Genomic DNA, 25,189 nt, shown 5'->3' on the forward strand with positions numbered 1-25,189 from the left:
TTGTCTCTTTTCTTTTTTTTTCAGCGAGGAATAAACCTTTACCCGTCCCCTCTCCTTACGACGTCCATGTAGCCGAGCGCTCGACTGGACCCCAAAACCACCGGATCCCCGGAAACACTCGGTTGCTGCTGAGAACAGGTTGAAATCCGTGAAGTCGCCCCCTGTCCTACACACGGTGAAACCCACCGCGCTCGTCGGCTCTGCGTGTGTGCCGGTTCGTGCCGTTGCAAGTTGCTCCCGAGCAGTTTCAGGTCGCTTTCCTTTTTTTTCAGGAGACCCAGGACTCTGTGGCGTAGCCTCCTGCAAAAGACACAAACTCAACTGATTTTTTTTTGTCTTCTGAGCAGGTGGAACCAGCGTTGTAGTGTTTCATTGTTTATCTGAGACCTTCTGCCCAGTCACGATTTTTGTTTTTGCCTTGGGGGGGAATCCAAGCTGTTAATCTGTCTTTCCATTTGTATTCTCTACCCAGTTTATATTCACTTATGGCAGGAGGGGGCAATGCCAATTTTCTTGCTGAAACATCTCTTATCTCCCCCTTACAGACCAGCGCGGTCTTTGCAGCGACCGTTCAGTGTCGCTTCAGCTGCAGATTGGGAGAGTCGACTCTCGTCCGGGATCCTCCTGGCAGGATGGCGCTCCCGACAATCCCTGCTGCCTTTTTACTGGTGCTCTGGACCACGGGTGGGTGACGCTCCGGGCTTTCGATTCAAGTTCCCTTCAGATTCCAGCTGGAGTTCAGTTTCCTCCACCGTCGCGACACGATCCCGGAGGCGCCGGAACAGTTCTTACATTTAGCCGGCAGGTGTATCACCCTGCAGCTCCCAGCTGGCAGCTCCCCCCACTGAAACTCAGCAGGTGTGAGCCTGGCCAGTACCTGGAGGGGAGACTCCTGGGAAAGCTGAGGTTGCTGCTGGGAGAGGTGTGAGTGGGGCCGGCAGGGGGCGCTCTCACCCTGCGGTCTGTGTGGGTCCTGATGCCCTGGTATAATGACTGGGACACTGGACTGTAAAAAAGTGCTGTCCTTTGGATGAGATGTAAAACCGAGGTCCTGACTCTCTGTGGCCATTAACAATCCCAGGGCTTTTCTCGGAAAGAGTAAGGGTGTAACCCCGGTGTCCTGGCCAAATTCCCCCCCTGGTCTTTACCCATCATGGCCTCTTAATAACCCCCCCTCTCTGAACTGGCTTCACCACTCTGCTCTCCTCCCCACTGAGAGCTGGTTTGTGGGGAGAGGACTGGTGCACTATGCCTGCCATTGCATCATCCAGGTGGGGGCTGGATGGGTGAGTGTCCAGTGTTTTGTTGATATGTTATTAAACCACTTAGGGCAGCTTAGTACATGGTTATCAAAGCAAAACATCCTGTTGAATCCAGTTCTCTGTGTACTTTCCATGTTTATTCCATTTGCTTTTAAAACAGTACAGTTTGTTTTTTAATGCAAAGCAGTTTCTTATTCTTTATTCTTTATAAATAGGTGGCTCGAAGGCTGGTTTGATGTTTTTAAACATTCTCGAACTGCTTATTCAAAATGAGAATGAGAGACTCCCTTGTCTCTTTATTTGAACTATTTGAAACTTTATTTCAGTTTTCTTAAAAAAAAAGACAACTCACAGCTACCAAGTTTGGACCTGCCAATTAATGCTATTTTAACAGTGCAGTTGTGGTTCCATCGGCAGCTCTTGTGGTTACACTGTGAATAAGGAGACAATTATTTTGACTGGTCACAATAAAAGCCCAGAAATACCGGTATTCAAATGAGATGGCTAATTGATAATATCCTCACCGGAAGACACTGAAATTACACCATCCGTTAGTGTAACTCACCGTAAACGCGGAGGGTTTCAGTGTGCGTGTGTAACTTCTTGGAGCTGACAGCAGGAGGGGGGTAGCATGTCTCCCCTTGGTGATCCCCAGGCCTGTCTGAAACCACGTCTGTTGTTTCCCAGAGTCCTGTGCTGGCCCTGTCACTGTGAGATTTTTGGACTCGGCTACACTGCCCTGCATCTCCAAGGATCCAGCCCCTGTGGACCAGCCTGCTGTAAAATGGGTGTTGTCTACAGGAAGACCTGTGCTGTATGTCGAAGGTGGAAGACCTCATTCTGGACCCGGGTTCGAGCACAGAGCCCAGATGTCCGGAGACAAGGCCAGACTGGGAAATTACTCCCTGACCATCGCTGCTGTGACGTTCTCCGACACGGGCCTGTATGAGTGCTATCGGGAAGCCGAGCGAGACCACCTGCAGTTCCTGGAGGACACTTATCTCACTGTCACAGGTAACAGCTCACGAGTCTCGGTTTTAACAGCGTCCAGCTGAGCCCACTGTGGGAGGTGTCTGATAATGTTCACATCTGGATAATCTTGTCCCCAGTTCTTACACTGTCCATCTTTATTAGACTCCAAGGCTGTTTTCAATGTTCTTTTCAAAGTCTGCAAACTAAAATAATCCAAACCCAGCTGACATTCTGATGTTCATCTCTCTGCTTTCAGCTCATGAAGAAAATGTCACCCATCAGTCTGGAGCCTCTCTGTCTCTCCCTCTCCATACTACTGGTCCAGTGGAGGTGCTGTTTGATCCTGCAGGATCTACCCAGTCTTCCAGAGTCTTACTGAGCACCGCAGGGCCCCCTGACCCCGGGTATGAACACAGAGTGTCAGTGCAGAACAGCTCTCTGACACTGCGCTCCCTCACTCCAGCTGATCAGGGGAGCTACACAGTGAGGGACCTTCAGGGAAACACCATCAGCACTGTGACAGTCACTGTGGGAGGTGAGCAGATCTACAGTAGGGTCACTAGAGGGCTCTATATTCTTGATAGAGTGTGTTCTTATATCATCCTTTATCCTGATTGTCTTTCAGCTCACAGAGTCACTGTCACCCTGCAGCCTGGAGCCTCTCTGTCTGTCCCTCTGCTCACTGGAGAGCCAGTGGAGGTGCTGTTTGATCCTGCAGGAGGTGGAAACTGGACCTCAGTGTGCTCTGTCCAGAACAGCACAGCCAGCTGTGTCCCCCAGTACAGAGACAGAGTGTCGGTGGAGAATCAGGAGTTGAGACTGCAGGACCTGAGGGCGTCTGATGAGGGGATCTATACAGTTTTGCTCTCACACATCCAGAAGGCCGTCAGCACTGTCTCTCTCACTGTGGAGGGTAAGACTAGACTGAGGTGCAGGAGAACTCCTCAAATCTTGTAACCCTTAACTTCTTGTTCTCAGTCTGAGGTTTTTAACTGCAGGACATTCTCGAGTGTAAAGAGTTTCTCCAGTTCTTGATCCTGTGGAGAGAGATCAGAGGGCTGCTGGTCAGTATCTCTATCGGAAGAGACTCCTCATGTCTTCTTGAAGGTGTGACGAGCTGTGTTTTGTCTCATCTGTGTTTCCTACATCAGACCCTCTTCGTCACAGGTCTGTCAGAGTGATCGCTGGTGTCACTGGTGTTGGTGTTGCTGGAGTCATCCTGGCAATCCTGGGAGTATGGGTCGGGATGAGGAGATCAAGGACGACGATCAGGAATGACGGGACCTATGAACAGACAAGGAGAGATGATGCCCCGAATGACAGCAGCTCAGCGATCAGTCCTCCAGCAGATCAACCAGAAACTGGTAGTCAGAATGGAGTCTGTCCTCAGGTCCCTGGTGTCCAGGTGACTGAGGAGACAGGAGAGGGACACTCTGATCCTGTTGTCTCCAATGGACACAGACTGCAGGGGTGATGAGGAGAGTCAGGGCAGTATATTGGGGGTGTAGCGGCAATGCTTGTTAATAAGACAGAATTAAGTGTTGCTGTGCTTTCCCAACTGAGGCCTCATCTCTCCCTTCATCTCTGTGGTGCAGCCACAGAGAAACTATTCATGCAGGCTGATTTAAAGATGTTTTCTTTTGATAAGGGACAGCTCCCAAAGGGAGATGCACTTAGCTAAGCCTGGCTATCATGATCAATGGTCATCCATTGGCGCCTATCTGTCTAGGGAGTGCCAGATAAGTGTCAGGAGTAAGTGACTCATATATCACCTTGATCAACCAATCAGGGACTGGTAGGGCCGAGTAACCCACGCGGGACTCTGATGCCCATGGAACTTTCAGCCAATCAACGAGCTGAAGTTCCTCCAGGTAAAAACATGCAACACAGAGAGCCTGAGAAGAATTCTGTGGACTTTTCTAAAGGGAATTCAAAGGAGAATTCCAGGGCAGGACGGCCCAGGAGCAGAAGGCTCCCAAGGGCAGGACATTCTCGCAGCGCGCCTCCTGACCATCCTGAGACTCAGCCCGGACAACCACGGAACGGCCAGTGTGTCCGAGTGCCAGAACTTTCCTTTGTTCTAAGAGTCTAGAGCGGAGGTTGCCAGAGAGTAACCAGAGGATCCACCCGAGGTTAGCACCAGCAGCAGGCCTCGTGATCAGGTCAGAACTGTGGACAGCTGAATCACTATTCAGAACTAGCTCTTCATCAGGAACGAACCGGTCATCTTCCTTACTTGCTGGGACCCACAGTCATCTTTTCTCTTGTGCGCAAACTTTGCTAGTTAAAGCCAACACTAACTAGCCGGTCAGTGAGCATCAGCAGTGCACCGTCGCAAGCCGCACAGCACAGCCTGGCACCGAGCCAGAGAGCGCGGATTGGACAGCAACAGCCTGAAACTGTTTCTTTGTGCCCGCAGGAGATCTGAATCCCCAGAGTTTGGATGAGTATTCAACTTCACTGCATTACTGCTCGAGAATTCAATTGTTATCCCAACCAATTGATATCAATTTAATTCCTAAGAGTTATGTACTTGTTTTGAGTAGAAGTTGTAACCAAGTTCACTTTATGAAACGGTCTAAATGCATGATATACTGAACGTATGTCCTCTTGATATATGTAACACTTCGTAACTGACTGAATATATATCTTTTGTATTCTGATAACCCTCTCGATAAGATCTGTTAGGTTTATATGCATATTCTATGTATTTATAAATGTATCCTCGTGTATTAGTACCTGTGTGTGTGCGTTGTTTGAGTTATATCGCATGGTTGGATTCTAAAGCCATCAAAAGAATCAATTTTGTGATTTACTGCTACAATTAATAATTGTCCCAGTAAATGCCCAAACCCTACAGAACTGGTGCCTTTAGAGAGCACACTACAGGGGTCAGAACAGGACTGAGCAGTTTGTGTTATTTTGATTTCTACTCTTTTGGACTTTCAAAATGCATTTTGCGGTTCAGTCTTTATCCTGACCTGAAGGAATCCAACAACTGAATTTCAAATTCTCTAAGACTTTAGGAATTCAGTCACAATTCTGTGATACCATAGCACGTTTTTTTATTTTTTTGCTCCCTGGCGAAAACGGGCTTCCATTGGTTCTCAGTGCTGCGAAGCAAAAGCAATCTCTGGAAAATCAGACAAATTATTATCAGATCATGTCAAAAGCTGATCAGTATTTCTTTACTGGAAAACAAAGAAATGCTTGTATTACACATTTTAATATGACATGCAATTACACATGAAAAATAGTAAAATTATTTTCATTGCGGTACGTGTTGATAGAACAGCCCCCTCGATAAAAGAAAGTGTGGACGGACTTGTCGCATGTTCCGTACTCTGTCTGACAGCGAGTTTAACACACTGTCCTCGTAAATTAGAAACTAATTGAACAACAAATTAATCTGAGCAAATTTTACACCTGTGGGTGATTTAATTCTGTCGAAATTGCGTGGAACTCCTCCGCTGAGCTCAGATACACACGGGAAAGTGTTCAGGCGGGTTCACGGAGTCCCGCCTCAGACTGGAATCAGGTTCTAATTAGACGCTGAGAACAATCCGGGTCTCTGTGTGTAATTGATTGTGTTGATTGAGCGGTAGTGTGACCAGGTGTGTGGTAGCAGGTCCTGCTAGTATAAAAACCTAGTCACCGCATTCATACTTTATGCTCTCTTGCTTCAACACAGTTTGGTGGTTTACTTATTTTACTCCTGTAGCAGTTTAGTGGGACGTCAATTTGGCAATGCGCTCGTTTCTCTTTGTGCTGTGCCTATGCGCAGGGGCCGGGCTCCCCGCACTGATCTCCGCCGGGCCGGCTGGCTGGGAATCTCGGGAATTAGCGCTCCAGGCCGACTTCCCGGGTCTCGAAGACGCAGCCCAGTCGGAGGACTTGAACCTGGCAGATGCGCCCTCCAAAGAGCTGTCTGCAAGTGAGAACGACTCGCAGTCCTTGGCTCCCGACTTCCGCCGCCTTCCCGTGTCCAGAGACGCGTACTCGCCCTACTTCGACAAGGAGAAGATGAAGCCCGAAGCCGGCAGCCGCCCCTTACCCGCCTACATCAAGAGCGTCCTGTTTCCTCCCCAGCGAGGGCGGCAGCCGGCTCGCCCGGCCATCGGGGGCACCCGAGGAGTGGCTGTGTGGTGTGACTTCAGCAGGATGTATGTGAGGGTCAGTCGGCTCCTGTTCGGCTTCAGCTGTCGGCCATCGGAGGTGACCTTGGGCAACTGCAGCGTCAGCCGAACCACACGCAGTTACTTCTACTTCATCTACGGGCTTCACGAGTGCGGCACCGAGCGATCGGTAAGCAGGTCTTCATCTACAGGCAGTGTATCGATGTGAGCTGTAGGGCCAGTGTCGGGGTTGCCTTTCCTGGGAATATCCCTTCCTCTGTGACCCTGCAGGTTGTCCAGGGCCGCTTGGTGTACTCCAACACTCTCCGCTATGCCCCGCCCTCCTCCAGTGCGCCTGTGCATCGCTTCATTCCCTTCTCTGTGCCGGCCAAATGCTCCTACAACAGGTAGGCAGGGCTCTGCTGCTGCTGGGAAAGTGTCCAGAAGCCCCTCATCCCCTCTGTCCTGCAGGTTCCACTACTCCTACAAGGTTGGCTATGTCCCCACATGGGCCAGGAGAAGGACCTTCTTCAAGGACCTGAAGAACAAGCACAGCTTTGTGCTGCTCACCACCAACTGTAAGCTCCTTGAGCGAGTGGCTCCTCCTGCCTGCAGGGGGTGCTGTATGCAGGTGTAATGCTGCCTCTCTCTCTCTCTCTCCAGCCCACTGGGTCCGGCTCTCTCCTAAGGATGAGTACTTCCTGGGTCAGCCCATGTACTTCCAGGCCACTGCCTACTTTGCCACAGTGGAGCAGAGGCTGTACATCCACTCGTGTTACGTAACGGAGAAACCGGACCAGCACTCCCAGCCCCGTTTCCCTGTGATCGACAACTTGGGGTACGGCCCCTTCTGGGAGGAGAGGTGGGCAGGAGCCCTGAGAGCCTGCAGGGGTTCATCCTTTTCCTTGTCCCCAGGTGCATGGTGGACAGCAGGGCAGATGGCTGCCTGTCCAGGTTTGTCCCCTCCAAGCAGAAGGATGTGCTCCGCTTCACAATTGATGCCTTCCTCTTCCAGAAGAAGCTGTCCAGGAAGGTACTGCTCTCAAAGGCTGCTCAGCCTTCTTGCTCTACTGATCCATTGTCTGCCTTTCCATCCATGATCTAGATGTGAACCAGACTGTCAGCTGTACTGCCTAGAGCTGCCAGCTTGCCTTCACTGATGGCAGAAGGTCCTTCTCTGTCCCTCGATTGGCCTTGATACCTTAATGCTGTGACCTTCCCTCTTGCAGCATGAAGTGACTGAGCTGTACATGCACTGTGTCATGGCTGTGGCTCCTGCTAAAGCAACACCAGGGACCAAGTCCTGCACCTACAACAGGGAGGCTAAGAGGTACTTCTGTAAGGAGCCTGCTGAGGGTGCTCTGGGACATGCCAGGTGGAGGCCTCACCTGTCCTCCTCTCCTCCAGGTGGGAGGAGCTGTATGGTGACCATGAGGTCTGTGCCTGCTGTGAGTCCAGGTGTGCTGGCAGCCGGAATGAAGGTGGGTCTGGTTCTCTATCCCTTGTGGATGCATCTCTGCCCAAGAGACAACCATGCTTGGACAACTGAGGAATGATCCTGTGCTGGACAAAGGGACTGTTTAGATGAGTAGACTGTGGGTCTCTGGGTATAACGGATCCCTCACTCCTGGGTGCTGCTTGTCCACAGGTACCAGGAGCCTGGTGACCAGTAGTCGGGTGGCTGTGGCACCAGTAGAAGCTCCTCTGGATGTGGGAGCTGACTGGACTGAGGATGAGGAAGGAGACCCTCGGAGCTCCAGTGAAGATGCTGAGAGCACCAGTGAGGATGTGGAGGGAGCAGATGACTTTGGAGATGTTGGCCAGTGGACAGGTAGGGTCTGGCAGGAGGAGCTCCTGTAGGGGTGGTGTCCTGCAGTGTAGCTGGATTGTTCTCCTTCCTCCCCAGGTGCCTGAATGAAGGCTCCAGCCTGGCCCTTGTGACTCTCCTGCCTCCACTTGCCTTGTAATGGCAACATCTCAATAAAGCTGTGAAAGACCCTTCTGCCTGCCCTTGTTTCTTTATGGTTTATAGGTTTGAATGGGGTGGAGGAATTCAAGGGAAGTATTTGTGGGGGTTCCCCTTTCAAGAATGCTTCCCGTATTGCTGCCAATGAGGACTGAAAATGGCTGGAGTAATAAAGCGTTGTACTGGGGGAAGATAGCCGCACTATTCCTTGGGCAGGTCATAGTGACTTTTTTACTGGGGGAGAGACAGAGGTGTTCAATATACTGGCAGTCCTCCTGTTTCCTAGAGGGGTAGTGCTTATGGAGTGTCAGTTGCTACTGTAGTGCCCGGTAAGAGTGAGATCTGATGTCCTATTCTAGGCTGCACAAACTGACTGGCCCACTAACACTGTCAATTCTTAGCCCTACTGCAGTGCCCTATTAAAGCTTCAAGGATTTAGGATAAAGTATTCTATATAATGGTTCCAAAGGTGGCTTCGCAAAGTACTTGAAACAATTACAATAAGAATACACAGGATAAAACAATTCCAATAGACAGAGGAGACCATGGATGGTGGTACTAAGGAAAGTAGAAGCAGAGGGGTAAAGAATGGAACCAGTTCAGTAAAGGCTCTTCTACAGAACAAGGTGTTGAGTCTGAATTTGAAGGAGTTTAGGGAAGGTGACTCTGGTATCCTTGGGGTGAGAGTTCCAGAGCATGGGGGCATAACAGGAGAAGGCCTTGTCACTCATACAGTGTAGATGGGCGTGGGGGACAGTTAGGAGACCAGAATAAGAAGAGCGAAGGTTCTGAGGTGGGGAGTAGGGTGATAATAGATCAAACTGCTACTGAGGTGCAACTGAAATGTGACGGCATGTTCTACAATTTATGCAAGAAAGGGTAATGTTAAGCTTTTATGGACTGTTGGTACAACAGCAGTGCTCAAGGATTCATTTCTAATATTGAGGACAATGGGTTATATACCCATCGTTCTTACCAAAGGATCAGAGACCTTTTGCTATATAAAAAGATTCCTTTCCACCACTAATTTATACAGGTTTGGTTCATTTGGGTTTTATCAGTTAAACATTTAAGTGAAGTCATTGTCCTGCTCGCGGCCGAGCCCGACACACGGTACCGTCTGGTTTCTGTCGCTGGGCGCTCACCCTGCGGTCCATATGGGTCCTAATGCCCCAGTATATGGTAGTGCCAATTTCCCTAAGGAAACAAATACTCCACATTAGTCTGAATGCCACATTCTTCATTGGTCCCATTACATCACAGAAAAACAAAACTACTCACTCTTTAATCTCGTCTAATCCAAGACGCACCGAATATCACAGTCTTCTTTTAACACGCGTGCTGTGATTCCTCTATGTAGCAGAAATGACAACCGAGGAGCCGAGAGATTATTTCAGCATTTCGCGTCAGAATGGAAAACACAAACGACTAACTTGGAATGACTTGCTTTTGACGCTTTTCAAAGCGTTCTTTGTGCACGACGACTGCGCCACCAAGCAAACTACATAAATATGAGAAAACACGCAAGAGAGTTGTCACTCAGAGTGTCGAAGGGTCGATGTATACTGGGGCTCAGTTGAAATGCAACGTCAGGACTTTTCCGAATTATGTCACACGAAGAGAGCACAGCCCTTTCCGCCCTGCCGCGTGTGTCTCGGTAACTCGCTGTGATCGTATAGTGGTCAGTACTTTGCGTTGTGGCCGCAACAACCCCGGTTCGAATCCGGGTCACGGCAGAATAGGGGCGTCTGCTTTTACTACTCGCACGAATGAAGGCAAAAAAAAGCCAATCGACGTGAACGAACGGCGCTTTACAGAGGAGTACTGCCTGACTGGATCGTTGATGAACGACAGAGGCCACTCCGACCTCTTCTCGGTTTTCTTCAATGACTTACTAAGGATCTTCTTCACATTCGCCCATGCAGGGGAAGCCAGTTACACCAAAGCAAACGCAGGAAAGTGCATTTCAAGCAGAGACCAGGAGGGACTTGTTTACACCGAGAGTGGGCGGAGAATGGAACAATGCGCCCAGCCCTGTTGCTGGAGCCGATTCTTGATGAGCTCTTGGGCTCACTAAGAGGCCCCCGCTGGATGCTAATCTTTCTGTTGTTCTTGCAGGTCCTGCGCTGCTTTTGAGCCGACAGAGCTCGTCCTGGTCTGTCAGCACAGCCCAATTGCAAATGATCAGCTCCGCGTACAGAAGGAACGTGCGTTTGGTACAAGAGTGCACGAAGGCACCGGAAATACATTGGGAACAAATGACCGGTCGCTCAAGACCTCTGTGAAGTACAGGAGCGTGCAAAACGAGGCTGTTTCCGCCCGGTCTCGAACCGGGGACCTTTCGCGTGTGAGGCGAACGTGATAGCCGCTACACTACGGAAACCTGCAGGGACCGCTGCTGGTGTCTCGCTTGCGTTTCGGGCTGAGAAAGGGACGCGTCACTGTAGGCAGGGGGCGCTGGAGAGAGGAACAAAGGGCGCGATGAAACAAAATGCCGAAACCCGGGATCGAACCCGAGATCTTTAGATCTTCAGTCTAACGCTCTCCCAACTGAGCTATTTCGGCAGTGCGCAAAGCCCACAGCCACCTGCTCCAGCCTTCCTGTGTTGTGGCATGAGCGCACCAAGAGTAGCGGGAGAGTGTTGCAGGAACGTCACTCAGAAGGAAAGCCACCCAGCTGCGCCCTCTGAGCTCTGTCCAGCGCATCTTCCTCGCATGGACTCCTGCCTGCGACGGGCAGGAAACAATTAGCAAGAACAGAACGACACGCCATGGGTGTCTCATGACCGCACCTTAGGTTGTGACACGTGCAGGTGTGAGGGGTTGCCGGGCTACTTTGGAGCAGAGCTTGGGCGGAGGGGGGGCGGGAAAGCAGACAAAGAGGTGACACCTCAAGGTCTGCACGATCACAGCTCTCCGCCGCCCCAGGCTTCCGCTCGATAAGCTACTGGACACACCCGCCCCTCCTCACACAGACCGTGGAAAAGCCCCCGAGTGGGAGGGCTCGCTCTTCCTCCCAGGAGCTCTTGGACACGACGCACAGACAGGGCGCGGGGAGCCGCCGCCTGCAAACACGGCTCCAGGCAGGACTCCACTCCGCAGGAGCCGCAGAGCAGAGGAGATGAGGGCAGCTTAGCTCCTGTGCAGAGACCTGAGCTGTTGTTGCTGTGGATGCTGTCTTTTCTGCACTCGGGGTAGGAGTGAATGTTGAATTGCACTTAGAAATGAAGCAGAGCACTTCAACGGCACGGGTGTGTGTGTGTGTGCGCCCTGGTGATTCTGGGACACAGATCGAACCTGGGCTAAAAGAGAGGGGGCTTAGCCCTCTTCCATTTGCTAGTTCAAAGTTGTACAACCCCTTTGTATCTGCTAGGCGGCGCAGTCGTCGTGCACAAAGAACGCTTTGAAAAGCGTCAAAGGCAAGTCATTCCGAGTTGGTCGTTTGTGTTTTCCGTTCAGACGCGAAATGCTGACATGATCTCTCGGCTCCTCGGTTGTCATTTCTGCTCCGTAAAGGGATCACAGCACGCGTCGGCTTCCAGCATGCTGGGTCGGGACACGATGCCGGGGGTTGGAGCGAGCGATGTCTTCCTCGTTAGTATAGTGGCAAGTATCCCCGCCTGTCACGCGGGAGACCGGGGTTCGATTCCCCGACGGGGAGTAGCTTTTCTTTCACCTCCTTAGAGAAATGACTGCCTTTCACTTCTCTGTTTTCTTTCACAGCGTCGTGCACCTTTTCATTGCTCTCGCTTTCAGAGCCTCCGCACGGCAGTCGACTCGACATCAGGAAGCACATTGAAGTGAAAGCAGGAAGCGCTGCGACATGCACTGTGCAGATCCCGCCACCCTAAGTGGTGAGTGGGTCTGTTCGATGCACAAAGAACGCTTTGAGAAGCGTCAAAGGCAAGTCATTCCGAGTTGGTCGTTTGTGTTTTCCGTTCAGACGCGAAATGCTGAAATGATCTCTCGGCTCCTCGGTTGTCATTTCTGCTCCGTAAAGGAATCACAGCACGCGTCGGCTTCCAGCACGGTGGGTCGGGACACGATGCCGGGGGTCGGAGAGAGCGATGTCTTCCTCGTTAGTATAGGACCTGTCACCTGTCCCCACCTGTCACGCGGGAGACTGGGGTGCATCAGGACGCGTCTTGAAGTGAAAGCAGGATGCGCTGTGACATGCACTGTGCAGATCCCGCCACACTAAGAGGTGGGTCCAGTGGGTCTGTTCGATCACAGCGCTAGGCGAATCCCCAGTCCCCTTTTGTGCCTGGCGACAAAAGATGTCTGTTTCCGCCCGGTTTCGAACCGGGGACCTTTCGCGTGTGAGGCGAACGTGATAACCACTACACTACGGAAACGGTGGTAAGACGTGCCCAGCGGCCCAGCGGTGAGCTTCGCCAATGCGATTTAGCTGCTTCCAGTGCCTTTATTGGAGTGCGCTGATGGACCGTGCTCTCTCTCCAGAGACCAGCACGCCTGTCATGGACGGAGCAGGAAAGGCGGCGCCACATTCTACAGCCCTCTCCACGCAATCGACGAAATCGGGCTACTGAAGTGGAGAAAATCGCCTCTCCAGAAAGTGCAAATATCATCTTGGAGACTATAAATCCTATTGCCGAAGGTCAGCCCTGTCTACCAGAGTAACCCTCCCACAGCGATGATCAGCTCGTCTCACACGCGAGAAGTTTCGGTTGGAAACAAGCGCCCCCTCTTCTCGCACGTTTTGCACGTTCGAATAGTTTTAATGCGGCTCTTTCGTACACGGTGCTGATCTTTTGGAAAGCAGGAGGCAAAACCGAGTCGAACCGCCTGGGTGAAAACCAGGAACCCTAACCGCTAGACTATATGGCAGCGAACAACCATGCTGTTCACGGCATCAAGCAAGCAAACTACATAAATATGAGAAAACACGCAAGAGAGTTGTCACTCAGAGTGTCGAAGGGTCGATGTATACTGGGGCTCAGTTGAAATGCAACGTCAGGACTTTTCCGAATTATGTCACACGAAGAGAGCACAGCCCTTTCCGCCCTGCCGCGTGTGTCTCGGTAACTCGCTGTGATCGCATAGTGATCAGTACTTTGCGTTGTGGCCGCAACAACCCCGGTTCGAATCCGGGTCACGGCAGAATAGGGGCGTCTGCTTTTACTACTCGCACGAATGAAGGCAAAAAAAAAGCCAATCGACGTGAACGAACGGCGCTTTACAGAGGAGTACTGCCTGACTGGATCGTTGATGAACGACAGAGGCCACTCCGACCTCTTCTCGGTTTTCTTCAATGACTTACTAAGGATCTTCTTCACATTCGCCCATGCAGGGGAAGCCAGTTACACCAAAGCAAACGCAGGAAAGTGCATTTCAAGCAGAGACCAGGAGGGACTTGTTTACACCGAGAGTGGGCGGAGAATGGAACAATGCGCCCAGCCCTGTTGCTGGAGCCGATTCTTGATGAGCTCTTGGGCTCACTAAGAGGCCCCCGCTGGATGCTAATCTTTCTGTTGTTCTTGCAGGTCCTGCGCTGCTTTTGAGCCGACAGAGCTCGACCTGGTCTGTCGGCACAGCCCAATTGCAAATGATCGGCTCCGCGTACAGAAGGAACGTGCGTTTGGTACAAGAGTGCACGAAGGCACCGGAAATACATTGGGAACAAATGACCGGTCGCTCAAGACCTCTGTGAAGTACAGGAGCGTGCAAAACGAGGCTGTTTCCGCCCGGTCTCGAACCGGGGACCTTTCGCGTGTTAGGTGAACGTGATAGCCGCTACACTACGGAAACCTGCAGGGACCGCTGCTGGTGTCTCGCTTGCGTTTCGGGCTGAGAAAGGGACGCGTCACTGTAGGCAGGGGGCGCTGGAGAGAGGAACAAAGGGCGCGATGAAACAAAATGCCGAAACCTGGGATCAAACCAGGGACCTTCAGAGCTTCAGTCTAACGCTCTCCCAGCTGAGCTATTTCGGCAGTGCGCAAAGCCCACAGCCACCTGCTCCAGCCTTCCTGTGTTGCGGCATGAGCGCACCAAGAGGAGCGGGAGAGTGTTGCAGGAACGTCACTCAGAAGGAAAGGAACATGTGACCGGTCGCTCAAGACCTCTGTGAAGTACAGGAGCGTACAGAAAGAGGCTGTTCCCGTCCGGTTTCGAACCGGGGATTTTTCGCGTGTGAGGCAAACGTGATAACCGCTGCACTACGGAAACGGTGAGAAAAGGGACCCACTGGCAGTGAGTATTGAACCTTATTGCATTACTGCTCCCAACCAGTTGATATCAATTTAATTCCTAAGGGTTATGTTCTTGTTTTGAGTATCTCATGTAGACGTTGTAAACAAGTTCAATTACGAAACGGTCTAAATGAATGATATACTTATGTCCTCTTGATATGTGTAACTCTTTGTAACTGAATGAATTTATATCTTTTGTATTCTGTTAAGCCTTACGATAAGATCTGTTAGGTTTGCATGCATATTCTATATATTAACAAATGTATCCTCGTGTATTAGTACCTGTGTGTGCATTGTTTGAGTTATGTCGCATGGTTGGATTCTAAGACCATTAAAATAATCAATTTTGTGATTTACTGCCACAAAAATAATTGTCCCAGTAAATGCCCAAACCCCTACAGAACTGGTGCCTTGTGAGAGAACACTACAACAGTGTGTGATATCCTGTCCCAGCCTGAGGAGCAGACAGCGAGCCTGTCTCTTAATAATGCTAATAATACAGTGTGTGATTCCCTGCCCCAGCCAGAGGAACAGACAGTGAGCCTGTCTCTCAATAATAATACAGTGTGTGATCTCCTGTCCCAGCCTGAGGAACAGACAGTGAGACTGTCTCTCAATAATAATAATACAGTGTGTGATTCCCTGCCCCAGCCAGAGGAACAGACAGTGAGCCTGTCTCTCAATAATAATACAGTGTGTGATCCCCTGTCCCAGCTTGGGAAACAGTGAGTCAGCCTCTCAATAATTATAATACAGTGTGATCTACTGTCCCAGCCAGAGGAACACACAGTGAGCCTGTATCTAAATAATAATAATACAGTGCGTGATCTCCTGTACTAGCCTGAGGAACAGACAGCGAGCCTGTCTCTCAATAATGATAACCTAGTATGGAATGTCCTGTCCCAGTCTGAAGGACAAACAGTGAGCATGTCCCTCAGTTATAATAGAACAGTGTGTGTTCTCCAGTCCCAGCAGGAGGAACAGACAGTGAGTCTGTATCTCAATACTAATAATACAGTGTGTGATATCCTGCCCCAGCCTGAGGAACAGACAGTGAGCCTGTCTCTCAATAATAATAATACAGTGTGTGATTTCCTGTCCCAGCCTGGGGAACAGTGAACCAGATACTCAATAATAATAATACAGTGTGTGATCTCCTGTCTCAGCCTGGGGAACACTGAGCCTGTCTCTCAATACTAATTATACAGTGTGTCATTTCCTGCCCCAGTCAGAGGAACAGACAGTGAGCCCGTCTCTCAATAATAATAATACAGTGTGTGATCTCCTGTCCCAGCCTGAGGAACAGACAGGAGTGAGCCAGTCTCTCAATAATAATAAAGCAGATTATGATCTGCTGTCCCAGCCTAAGGAACAGTCAGGAAAGAGCAGGTCTCTCTATAATAATAATACAGTTTGTGATCTCCTGTCCCAGCCTGAGGAACAGACAGTGAGCCTGTCTCTCAATAATAATAATACAGTGTGGGATCTCCTGTCCCAGCCTGAGGAACAGTGAGCCTGTCTCTCAATAATAAAAATACAATGTGTTATCTCCTTTCCCGGCCTGGGGAACACTGAGGCTTTCTCTCAATACTAATAATACAGTGTGTGATATCCTACCCTAGCCTGAGGAACAGACAGTGAGCCTGTCTCTCAATAATAATAATAGAGTGTGTGATTTACTGTCCCAGCCTGAGGAACAGACTGTGAGCCTGTCTCTCAATAATAATAATAGAGTGTGTGATCTCCTGTCCCAGCCTGAGGAACAGACTGTGAGCCTGTCTCTCAGTAATAATAATAGTGTGTGATTTCCTGTCTCAGCCTGAGGAACAGACTGTGAGCCTCTCTCAATAATAATAATCCAGTGTGTGATCTCCTGTTCAAGCCCAAGTGAAGACACAGTGAGCCTGTCTCTCAATAATAATAATACAGCGTGTGATCTCCTGTCCCAGCTTGAGGAACAGACAGTGAGCCTGCCTCTCAATAACAAGCCAATGTGTGATCTCCTGTCCCAGCCTGAGGAACAGAGAGTGAGCCTGTCTCTCAATAATAATACAGTGTGTGATCCTCTGTCCCAGCCTGAGAAACAGACAGTGAGCCTGTCTCTCAATAATAATACAGTGTGTGATCCTCTGTCCCAGCCTGAGGAATAGACAGTGAGCCTGTCTCTCAATAATAATAATACAGTGTGAATTCCTGTCTCAGCTTGTGGAACATACAGTGAGCCTGTCTCTCTATAATAATAATATAATGTATGACCTCCTGTCCCAGCCTGGGGAATATACAGTGAGCCTGTCTCACTATAATAATAATACAGTGTCTGATCTCCTGTCCCAGCCTGAGGAACAATGAGCCCGTCAATCAATAATAATACAGTATGTGATGTCCTGTCTTCGCCTGAGGAACAGAGAGTAAGCCTGTCTCTCAATAATAATAATTCAGTGTGGGATCTCCTGTCCCAGTCTGATGAACAGACAGTGAGCCTCTCTCTCAATAAAAATAATACAGTGTGTGATCTCCTGTCCCAGCCTGAGGAACTAACAGTGAGCCTGTCTCAAAATAATAATAATACAGTGTGGGATCTCCTGTCCCAGCCTGGGGAACAGTGTGCCAGACTCTCAATAATATTAATAATAATAATACAATGTGATCTACTGTCCCAGATTGAGGAACAGACAGTGAGCCTGTCTCAATAATTATACAGTGTGTGACCATCTGTCCCAGACCGAGGAAAAGACAGTGAGTCTGTCTCTAAATAATAATAATACAGTGTGGGATCTCTTGTCCCAGCCTGGGGAACAGTGAGCCAGACTCTCAATAATAATAATACAGTGTGATCTACTGTCCCAGCCTGAGGAACAGACAGTGAGTTTGTCTCTCAATAATAATACAGTGTTATCTCCTGTCCCAGCCTGGGGAACAGACAGTGAGCCTGTCTCTCAATAATAATAATACAGTGTGTGATCTCCTGTCCCAGACTGAGGAACAGACAGTGAGACTGTCTCTCAATAATTATAATAATACTGTGTGAGCTCCTGACCCAGCCTGGGGAACATACAGTGAGCCTGTCTCTCTAAAATAATAATTCAGTGTGGGATCTCCTGTCCAACTCTGAGGAACAGACAGTGAGCCTGTCTCTAAATAATAATAATACAGTGTGTGATCTCCTGTCCCAGCCTGAGGAACAGTGAGCCTGTCAATCAATAATAATACAGTATGTGATGTCCTGTCTGAGCTTGAGGAACAGAGAGTAAGCCTGTCTCTCAATAATAATAATACAGTGTGGGATCTCCTGTCCCAGCCTGGGGAACAGTGAGCCAGACTCTCAATAATCTTAATAATAATAATACAGTGTGATCTACTGTCCCAGCCTGAGGTACAGTGAGCCTGTCTCTCAATAATAATATAGTGTGTGACCATCTTCTGTGGTCTGTTTCAAATCCGCCCGCGATGAGACACTGAGGAGAAATGAAGAGCCCCAGTCGCGCTAGAAAATCAGCCGGGAAAGAGACTTTCAATGTAGGAAAAAAAAGTCGTTAGTAACAGACATAATATGTTTGTTTTGTTTTTTTAATCGCTGCGATGTGTGACTAAGCTCATACGACTAAGAGTTGCCCCCTTTGTCTAGATCTGGTAACCTGCTCGTCGCTGGTGGGCCAGATCGTGTCCCCCGTCACTACACTGGGGCATTAAGACCCACACAGAGCACAGGGTGAGTGCCCCCTGCTGGCCCCACTGAGAGGTTGTATCCCACCTCCTCCGCTCTCTGCGAAAAGCAGTATCTTCAGGCCCTGACATCCCACCCCTGCCACTCTCTGCGTAAATAAGTATCGTCAGGCCCTGACATCGCACCCCCGCCACTGTCTACGTAAAGTAGTATCGTCAGGGCCTGACATCCCACTCCCGCCACTCTCTGTGTAAAGTAGTGTCATATGGCCCTGACACCAATCCCTCCACTCTCTGCATAAAGCAGTGTCTTATGGCCCTGAAACCCTCCCCTCCACTCTCTACATAAAGCAGTGTTGTCAAGCCCTGACATCCCTCCCCCACCACTCTCTGCGTAAAGCACTGCCGTATAACCCTGACACCCACCCCTCCACACTCTGCGTTAAGCTGTGTTGTCAGGCCCTGATATCCCACCCCCGCCACTCTCTGTGTAAAGCAGTGTCATATGGCCCTGACATCCCACCCCCACCACTCTCTGTGTAAAGCACTGCTGTATGGCCCTGACATCACACCGCCACCACTCTCTGCGGAAAGCACTGTCATATAGCCCTGACACCCACCCCTCCATTTTTTGCATAAAGCAGTGTCGTCAAGCCCTGCCACTCTCTGCGTAAAGAAGTGTCGTATGGCCCTGAAATCCCACCCCCACCACTAACTGTGTAAAGTAGTATCGTCAGGCCCTGACATCCCACCCCTGCCACTCCCTGCGTAAAGAAGTGTCATATGGCCCTGACATCACACCCCAACCACTCTCTGTCGAAAGCACTGTCGTATAGCCCTGACATCCCACCCCTCCACTCTCTGCATAAAGCAGTGTCGTCAAGCTCTGACATCCCACCCCCACCACTCTCTGTGTAAAGCAGTGTCATATGGCCCTGACATCCTAGCCCCGCCACTCTCTGTGTAAAGCAGTGTCATATGGCCCTGACATCCCACCCCCACCACTCTCTGTGTAAAGCACTGTTGTATGGCCCTGACATCACACCCCCACCACTCTCTGCGGAAAGCACTGTCGTATAGCCTTGACACCCACCTCTCCACTCTCTGTGTAAAGCAGTGTCATCTAGCCCTGACATCCCACCCCCTCCACTCTCTGAATAAAGAAGTGTCGTATGGCCCTGACATCCCACCCCTCCACTCTCTGCGTAATACGGTATCGTCAGGCCTTGACATTCAACCCCCGCCACTCTCTGCGTAAAGCAGACACGTTACAGACATTTACAACAAAGACATATTATAAAATATTGACATATACTGTAGGCGGCTGGAGCATTATTGGGAGACAGACTCACTGTTCCTCAGGCTGTGACAGGAGATCACATACTGGGCTGCCAGATCAACTGAGTTCACTCCTCCCTCTCCCAGTAGGATTGGGACCCGTTGTGATTCTGGCAGGTGTGGGAACTCTGGGATTAGATTTCTGAATTTCGGGAAGAATGTTTCTCTAATCCCAGAGTATCTGTCACAGTGCAGTAGGAAGTGCACCTCTGTCTCTATTTCTCCCCGCTGGCAGTGGGAGCACAGCCTGTCCTCTCTGGGCAGCCAGGTCTGCCTGTGTCGCCCAGTTTCTATGGCCAGGTTGTGGTCACTGAGCCTGTACTTCGTCAGGGTCTGTTTCTGTTTGTTATTTTTTATTTTGGTCAAATATTCAGCTAGTGTGTATTGTCTGTTTAAGGTTCTGTAGCATTCCAGTTTATGTTGTGTTTGTGTGTGTGTGTCCCAGTGTGTGAGATATTGCTGTTTGATCTGTGCTGTGATGTGGTTGAGTCTGGGTTGTGGTGCTCTAGCAGTGCTGTCCTGAGGCTGGTTAGTGTCGGTGTCACTCACTGCGAGTGTGATCTCAGCAGAGTCTCTGTACTCTTGGGACACTTGACTCACCTGTCTCTCTCTTTCTCTCCCTGTGTTGTCCCTCTCCTGCCCCCTCTCTCCCTCCTCGGACTCCAGCTGGAGGAGGTCCAATCACCACCTCCTGTGAGACAGAAGAAAAATAAGGTGGGTAATGCTCTGATCCTGTCTTTACATCTGTCCAGTGTCCAGTCAGTATCCAGTCAGTGTGTCTGTATGAACCCCTCTCTCTCTCTCAGTGCAGTGTTCATGTACTGGAGTGTCCAGTCAGTGTGTGTGTATGAACCCCTCTCTCTCTCAGTGCAGTGTTCATGTACTGGAGTGTCCAGTCATGTGTCTGTATGAACCCCTCTCTCTCTCTCAGTGCAGTGTTCATGTCCTGGAGTGTCCAGTCCGACTCTTAACGTGACTCTCCTGTCTCTGCTTCAGAAGCACTGGTGCGTCTTTTTAAAGTCCCTGAGCTGCGTGTCGGTGGAGACAGATGATCAGGACGAGCTGATGGAGGCGGCGGAGACCGTGGGTCAGGAGAGGAAGAGCGAGGGAGAGGAGGAGCAGGATGCCGGGAAGGACAAGTAGAGGCAGAGGAGGTGCAGGTGAGCAGACAGGGGGGCGCCGCCCGGTCATGTCTGTGATTCAAGGAGGAGTCTCCTCTTGCTGTTTGATGTCATGGTGACGTCTGTGTCTGTGTCCCTCACACCTGCAATAACAATATTCTTTCCAGGTTCCTTTCCTGGTTCTGTGCCAGCTAAGATCTGGACTGGACTGGACTGGACGACTGGAGTGGAGCTGAGGGACGCCAGACTGGACTGCACTGAAGCTGAGGGGCCCCAGACTGAACTGGACAGGAGCTGAGGGACACCAGACTGGACTGGACTGGAGCCTAGGGACACCAGACTGGACTGGACCGGAGCTGAGAGACACCAGACTGGACTGCACCGGAGCTGAGAGACACCAGACTGGACTGGACTGGAGCTGAGGGACCCCAGACTGTGCTGGACCTAAGCTGAGGGACCCCAGTCTGGACTGAAGCTGAGGGACCCCAGACTGTGCTGGACCGAAGCTGAGGGACACCAGACTGTGCTGGACCAAAGCTGATGGACCCCAGTCTGTGCTGGACCGAAGCTGAGGGACCCCAGTCTGGACTGCACTGGAGCTGAGGGGCCCCAGACTGGACTGGACTGAAGCTGAGGGACCCCAGTCTGTGCTGGACCGAAGCTGATGGACCCCAGTCTGTGCTGGACCGAAGCTGAGGGACCCCAGTCTGGACTGCACTGGAGCTGAGGGGCCCCAAACTGGACTGGACTGAAGCTGAGGGACCCCAGACCCCAGTCTGGACTGAAGCTTGTAATTTTTGTTCTTTTGTTAAGCATCAATAAAAATTTAAAAAAAAAAATCTATTTAGCTTTTGGTTTTTTCCCTCCCCCCCCCCCCCAAGGCTGCTGCTGGGAGAGGTGTGAGTGGGGCCAGCAGGGGGCGCTCTCACCCTGCGGTCTGTGTGGGTCCTGATGCCCCAGTATAGTGACGGGGGACACTGGACTGTAAACAGGCGCCGTCCTTCGGATGAGACGTCAAACCGAGGTCCTGACTCTCTGTGCTCATTAACAATCCCGGGGTGTTTCTGGAGAAGAGTAGGGGTGTTACCCCAGTGTCCTGGCCTGATTCCCCCCCTGGTCTTGACCCATCATGGCCTCCTTATCACCCCCCTCTCTGAACTGGCTCCATCCCTCTGCTCTCCTCCCCACTGAGAGCTGCTGTGTGCTGAGCGGACTGGAGCATCATCCAGGTGGGGGCTGCACACTGGGGGGGCTGGAGGGGATCCCCCTGACCTGGGAAGAGCTCTGAGTGGAGAGTCCAGACTTATTAATTATTATGATTATTCGTGCTGCACTGGGCTCCTGTCCTGGCAGTGAGAGGGGGACTCTGTGATCAGGACAGATACTTATGACTGTATAATAATACATGATAGAAATGGAACACAGGGTAGCGCTGTAGTCTCTTCGAAACGTTTTGAACTGCCAGAAGAAGTTTTCACAACCCGGACTCGTGAAGGTACAGGTCTTCTCCCATCGTCCGGAGCAAGGTGTATCGTGTCCTGGTGATTTCTCCCGTTTCGAACGGAGTTTAATGTCGCATTTCTACTTTATTAGAGAGAGGCACTGAACATCCTGTGATGGACTGGTGTACTGTCCAGGGTGTGAGTGTGTGTGTGTCCTGTGATGGACTGCTGTCCTGTCCAGGGTGTGTGAGTGTGTGTGTCCTGTGATGGACTGGTGTCCTGTCCAGGGTGTATGAGTGTGTGTGTCCTATGATGGACTGGTGTCCTGTCCAGGGTGTGTGAGTGTGTGTGTCCTGTGATGGACTGCTGTCCTGTCCAGGGTGTGTGAGTGTGTGTGTGTCCTGTGATGGACTGCTGTCCTGTCCAGGGTGTGTGTGTGTACTGTGATGGACTGGTGGATCACAATATTAATTCTCCTCCTTGATTCCCTCCTTCATCGCCAGAGTGAAAGCGGGACACGGCAGTAAAAGCTCAGCCCTGCAGGTGGTGGTCCTCTTGGCCACACGGGGGCGCTGTGTCCCCACTGGGGGGTTATGTTCACGTCCCGCTGGGAATCGCACTGACGCGGCGGAGTTCGTGAACGTCCCAGACACCAAGAAAACGAGAGAGAGAAAAAAGGTCGTTTTCGGGGTTCAAGAAGCAACCCCGAGATTCAGGGAGTTTCCCCGCTGAGCTTACTCTGCCGAAAACACGCAGGTTTTATTTTTTTCCCGTGCCCCCCCTCACACAGGCCGTTTCTGTAGCGTAAAGTTGTGTTTTTTTGCGCGGCGGTCGGTGAGGGGCGAAATTGTATTTATTTTTTTCCCACGGTTTGAAACAGAAACAGCCGGGTGGTGTTGTAGAGAGGTCGACGTGCCCGGTTTTCCTCGTCTGCGAAGCCCGTTTTTTTTTTTTGGGGGGGGGGGGGTCGTGAGGTCCCACGCAGCGCTCGGAAAAGAAAATGGCGTCTCTTTTCCCCGCAGGACGGGGGGGACCCGTGTTTTTTGGACGTGGCGTGGCCCCAAATTTCCGCCCTTGGGCGCTACAGGGGGGTGGAGGTTGGTCTTTCTTTGATTTGGGGGTCGGGGGGGGGGGGGTCTAATTTCACTGAACCAAACCCCACGGAAACCCGTGTTGGACGTGGTGGTGCTGAATGCGCCCTCGACGTGATTTTGTCTTTAAATTAAAGTGCAGCTTTTGTAACCCTTGGGCCGGAAACAGCTGGACCCGTTTCCCCTGCCTGTCCGAGGTGGCGACTACCGGGGTCGTACAGGGACACCCGGCTGGCCACCGACAGTTGGAAAAATAAAATGTCCACCCAAAAAAAACAGCAACCGTGAAAAATGGCGGCAATTTTTGTTTCGCGGCCGAGCCGTGAGCGCGTCGGGGGTGACGTCACGGTGGCGTCACAATGAGCCGCCTGACGTCACAGAGCGGCGGATTCTAGCGGGGGGCGGCGCCGGAGCCCCATGAGCTCAGAGGAGTGAAGAGAGAAGAGGAGGAAAGCGCTATATAGTCTTTTCTAAACACGTGTTTCTTCCAATAAAGTTACTTCGACTTAGATCGTTAGTTTCATCTTCAGAATCGCTTTTCAGAATCCCCGTGAAATCGGTAAGTCAGTCAAAAGTGCCGCTGGTGAGAAATAACAAAATAAGTGGAGAAATAATAATACGTTTTTTTTACCGTTACTCAACTCTTATGGGTGTGATCGTGCTGTAAAAAGATATTGAGAGGAGGTGCACCTCTACACACAGAGTGGTGGGGGTGGGGAACAAAGCCAATACCCTGGCTTCTCTCCAGACACAGCTGGGTGAGCTCCTCCAGTCCGGACAGGAGGCTCTACTGTACACAGAGAGTGGCGGGGGTGCGGAACAAAGGTGATACCCTGGCTTCTCTCAGGACACAGCTGGGTGAGGTCCTCCAGTCAGGACAGGAGGCTCTTCTGTACACAGAGGAGGGCGGGGGTGGGGAACAAGCCGCCCAGCTGTGTGGCTCCGCCCCCTCCCCTCCCCTCTGTGACTCTGCTTGTCTCGGCAGGACGATGGACCGACAGAGATGCCTCACGGCCGTGCGCGGTCGCAGCAGGACCCGGGCCCGGCGAGGCGTCGTAAGTCCACCCCTCCCGCCCACCATCCAGCGTCCAGCGTCCAGCCCTCCTCCGACTGGCCTCTCCGCCCCCAGCAGCGCTCGCTGTATTATAATAATAATAATAATAAACTTCACTGATAGAGCACCTTTCATACACATAGCAGCGCAAAGTGCTTGACAGACCAGGTCTCACGGTAACACCTCCAGACGAGGAGAGACACTTCCAGTGGTGATCTTGACTGAGGACACGCCTCGGCTCAAGAGACAGGGTCTCAGGTCCATTATAGCCTTCTGAGAGCACAGATTGCCTCTGAACGTCCCAGACTCTTACTGGACACACTGTAGAGACTCACCTGTCCAGACTCTCACTGGACACACTGTACACACTCACCTGTCCACACTCTCACTGGACACACTGTACACACTCACCTGTCCACACTCTCACCGGACACACTGTAGAGACTGCCCAAGGCCCCTAGTCTCGACACGACTGGGCTGGGCTATGTGGTCAGAGCTGTCTCGGAGATGGGCTGTTTGGCGTCTTCACAGGTCACACCGGTCAGGCCGAACCCGGACTGGCAGCGGGAGAGGTCCCGGCCCAAGTCCCGGTGCTTTTCCGTAAGTCTGACCCGGTCGCCATCCGCGAGACTGGACCGGCCGCCCTGTGGTGGGCCCGGTGCCCCACATCTACCCTACAGCTCCCCCCACTGACCCCAAAACTCCCGATACCCTACAGCTCCCCACACTGACCCCTAAACTCCCGATACCCTACAGCTCCCCACACTGACCCCTAAACTCCCGATACCCTACAGCTCTCCACTCTGACCCCTAAACTCCTGATACCCTACAGCCCCCCACACTGACCCCTAAACTCCCGATACCCTACAGCTCCCCACACTGACCCCTAAACTCCCGATACCCTACAGCTCCCCACTCTGACCCCCACAGTCCTGATGGCCGAGAGGTCTCTGCTT

The 25,189-nt window shown here is 51.3% G+C and overlaps 2 protein-coding genes, 2 long non-coding RNA genes and 7 other non-coding genes across 11 annotated transcripts; 6 read left to right on the forward strand and 5 right to left on the reverse strand.

Annotated features, from left to right (window-relative positions):
* The first annotated feature begins 442 nt into the window (after positions 1-442).
* LOC138242681 (uncharacterized) lies at positions 443-6,760 on the forward strand. The gene is made up of 7 exons (XM_069198237.1): positions 443-684; positions 1,950-2,276; positions 2,491-2,769; positions 2,860-3,147; positions 3,386-3,598; positions 6,019-6,539; positions 6,641-6,760. Exons 1-7 carry the CDS (start codon positions 486-488, stop codon positions 6,758-6,760), a joined length of 1,947 nt encoding a protein of 648 aa, XP_069054338.1. The 5' UTR covers positions 443-485.
* Positions 6,761-7,018: 258 nt separating this feature from the next.
* Positions 7,019-7,898, forward strand: LOC138242682 (zona pellucida sperm-binding protein 3-like). The gene is made up of 4 exons (XM_069198238.1): positions 7,019-7,187; positions 7,265-7,382; positions 7,579-7,679; positions 7,757-7,898. Exons 1-4 carry the CDS (start codon positions 7,063-7,065, stop codon positions 7,896-7,898), a joined length of 486 nt encoding a protein of 161 aa, XP_069054339.1. The 5' UTR covers positions 7,019-7,062.
* A 103-nt stretch (positions 7,899-8,001) lies between these two features.
* On the forward strand, positions 8,002-8,347 carry LOC138243320 (uncharacterized). The gene is made up of 2 exons (XR_011192106.1): positions 8,002-8,180; positions 8,256-8,347. It is a non-coding gene; the product is annotated as an uncharacterized lncRNA (long non-coding RNA).
* Positions 8,348-9,979: 1,632 nt separating this feature from the next.
* On the forward strand, positions 9,980-10,051 carry trnah-gug (transfer RNA histidin (anticodon GUG)). Its single transcript has one exon. It is a non-coding gene; the product is annotated as a tRNA-His (tRNA).
* Positions 10,052-10,625: 574 nt separating this feature from the next.
* On the reverse strand, positions 10,626-10,698 carry trnav-cac (transfer RNA valine (anticodon CAC)). Its single transcript has one exon. It is a non-coding gene; the product is annotated as a tRNA-Val (tRNA).
* A 109-nt stretch (positions 10,699-10,807) lies between these two features.
* Positions 10,808-10,880, reverse strand: trnaf-gaa (transfer RNA phenylalanine (anticodon GAA)). The gene has a single exon. It is a non-coding gene; the product is annotated as a tRNA-Phe (tRNA).
* Positions 10,881-11,904: 1,024 nt separating this feature from the next.
* On the forward strand, positions 11,905-11,976 carry trnad-guc (transfer RNA aspartic acid (anticodon GUC)). The gene has a single exon. It is a non-coding gene; the product is annotated as a tRNA-Asp (tRNA).
* Positions 11,977-12,597: 621 nt separating this feature from the next.
* On the reverse strand, positions 12,598-12,670 carry trnav-cac (transfer RNA valine (anticodon CAC)). Its single transcript has one exon. It is a non-coding gene; the product is annotated as a tRNA-Val (tRNA).
* A 1,341-nt stretch (positions 12,671-14,011) lies between these two features.
* trnav-aac (transfer RNA valine (anticodon AAC)) lies at positions 14,012-14,084 on the reverse strand. Its single transcript has one exon. It is a non-coding gene; the product is annotated as a tRNA-Val (tRNA).
* A 55-nt stretch (positions 14,085-14,139) lies between these two features.
* On the forward strand, positions 14,140-20,610 carry LOC138243252 (uncharacterized). Its single transcript, XR_011192072.1, has 3 exons — positions 14,140-14,525; positions 20,192-20,239; positions 20,522-20,610. It is a non-coding gene; the product is annotated as an uncharacterized lncRNA (long non-coding RNA).
* On the reverse strand, positions 14,194-14,266 carry trnaf-gaa (transfer RNA phenylalanine (anticodon GAA)). The gene has a single exon. It is a non-coding gene; the product is annotated as a tRNA-Phe (tRNA).
* Positions 20,611-25,189: the final 4,579 nt, after the last annotated feature.

The sequence above is a fragment of the Lepisosteus oculatus genome, chromosome 14, assembly GCF_040954835.1.
Source record: "Lepisosteus oculatus isolate fLepOcu1 chromosome 14, fLepOcu1.hap2, whole genome shotgun sequence".
Taxonomy (NCBI): Eukaryota; Metazoa; Chordata; class Actinopteri; order Semionotiformes; family Lepisosteidae; genus Lepisosteus; species Lepisosteus oculatus.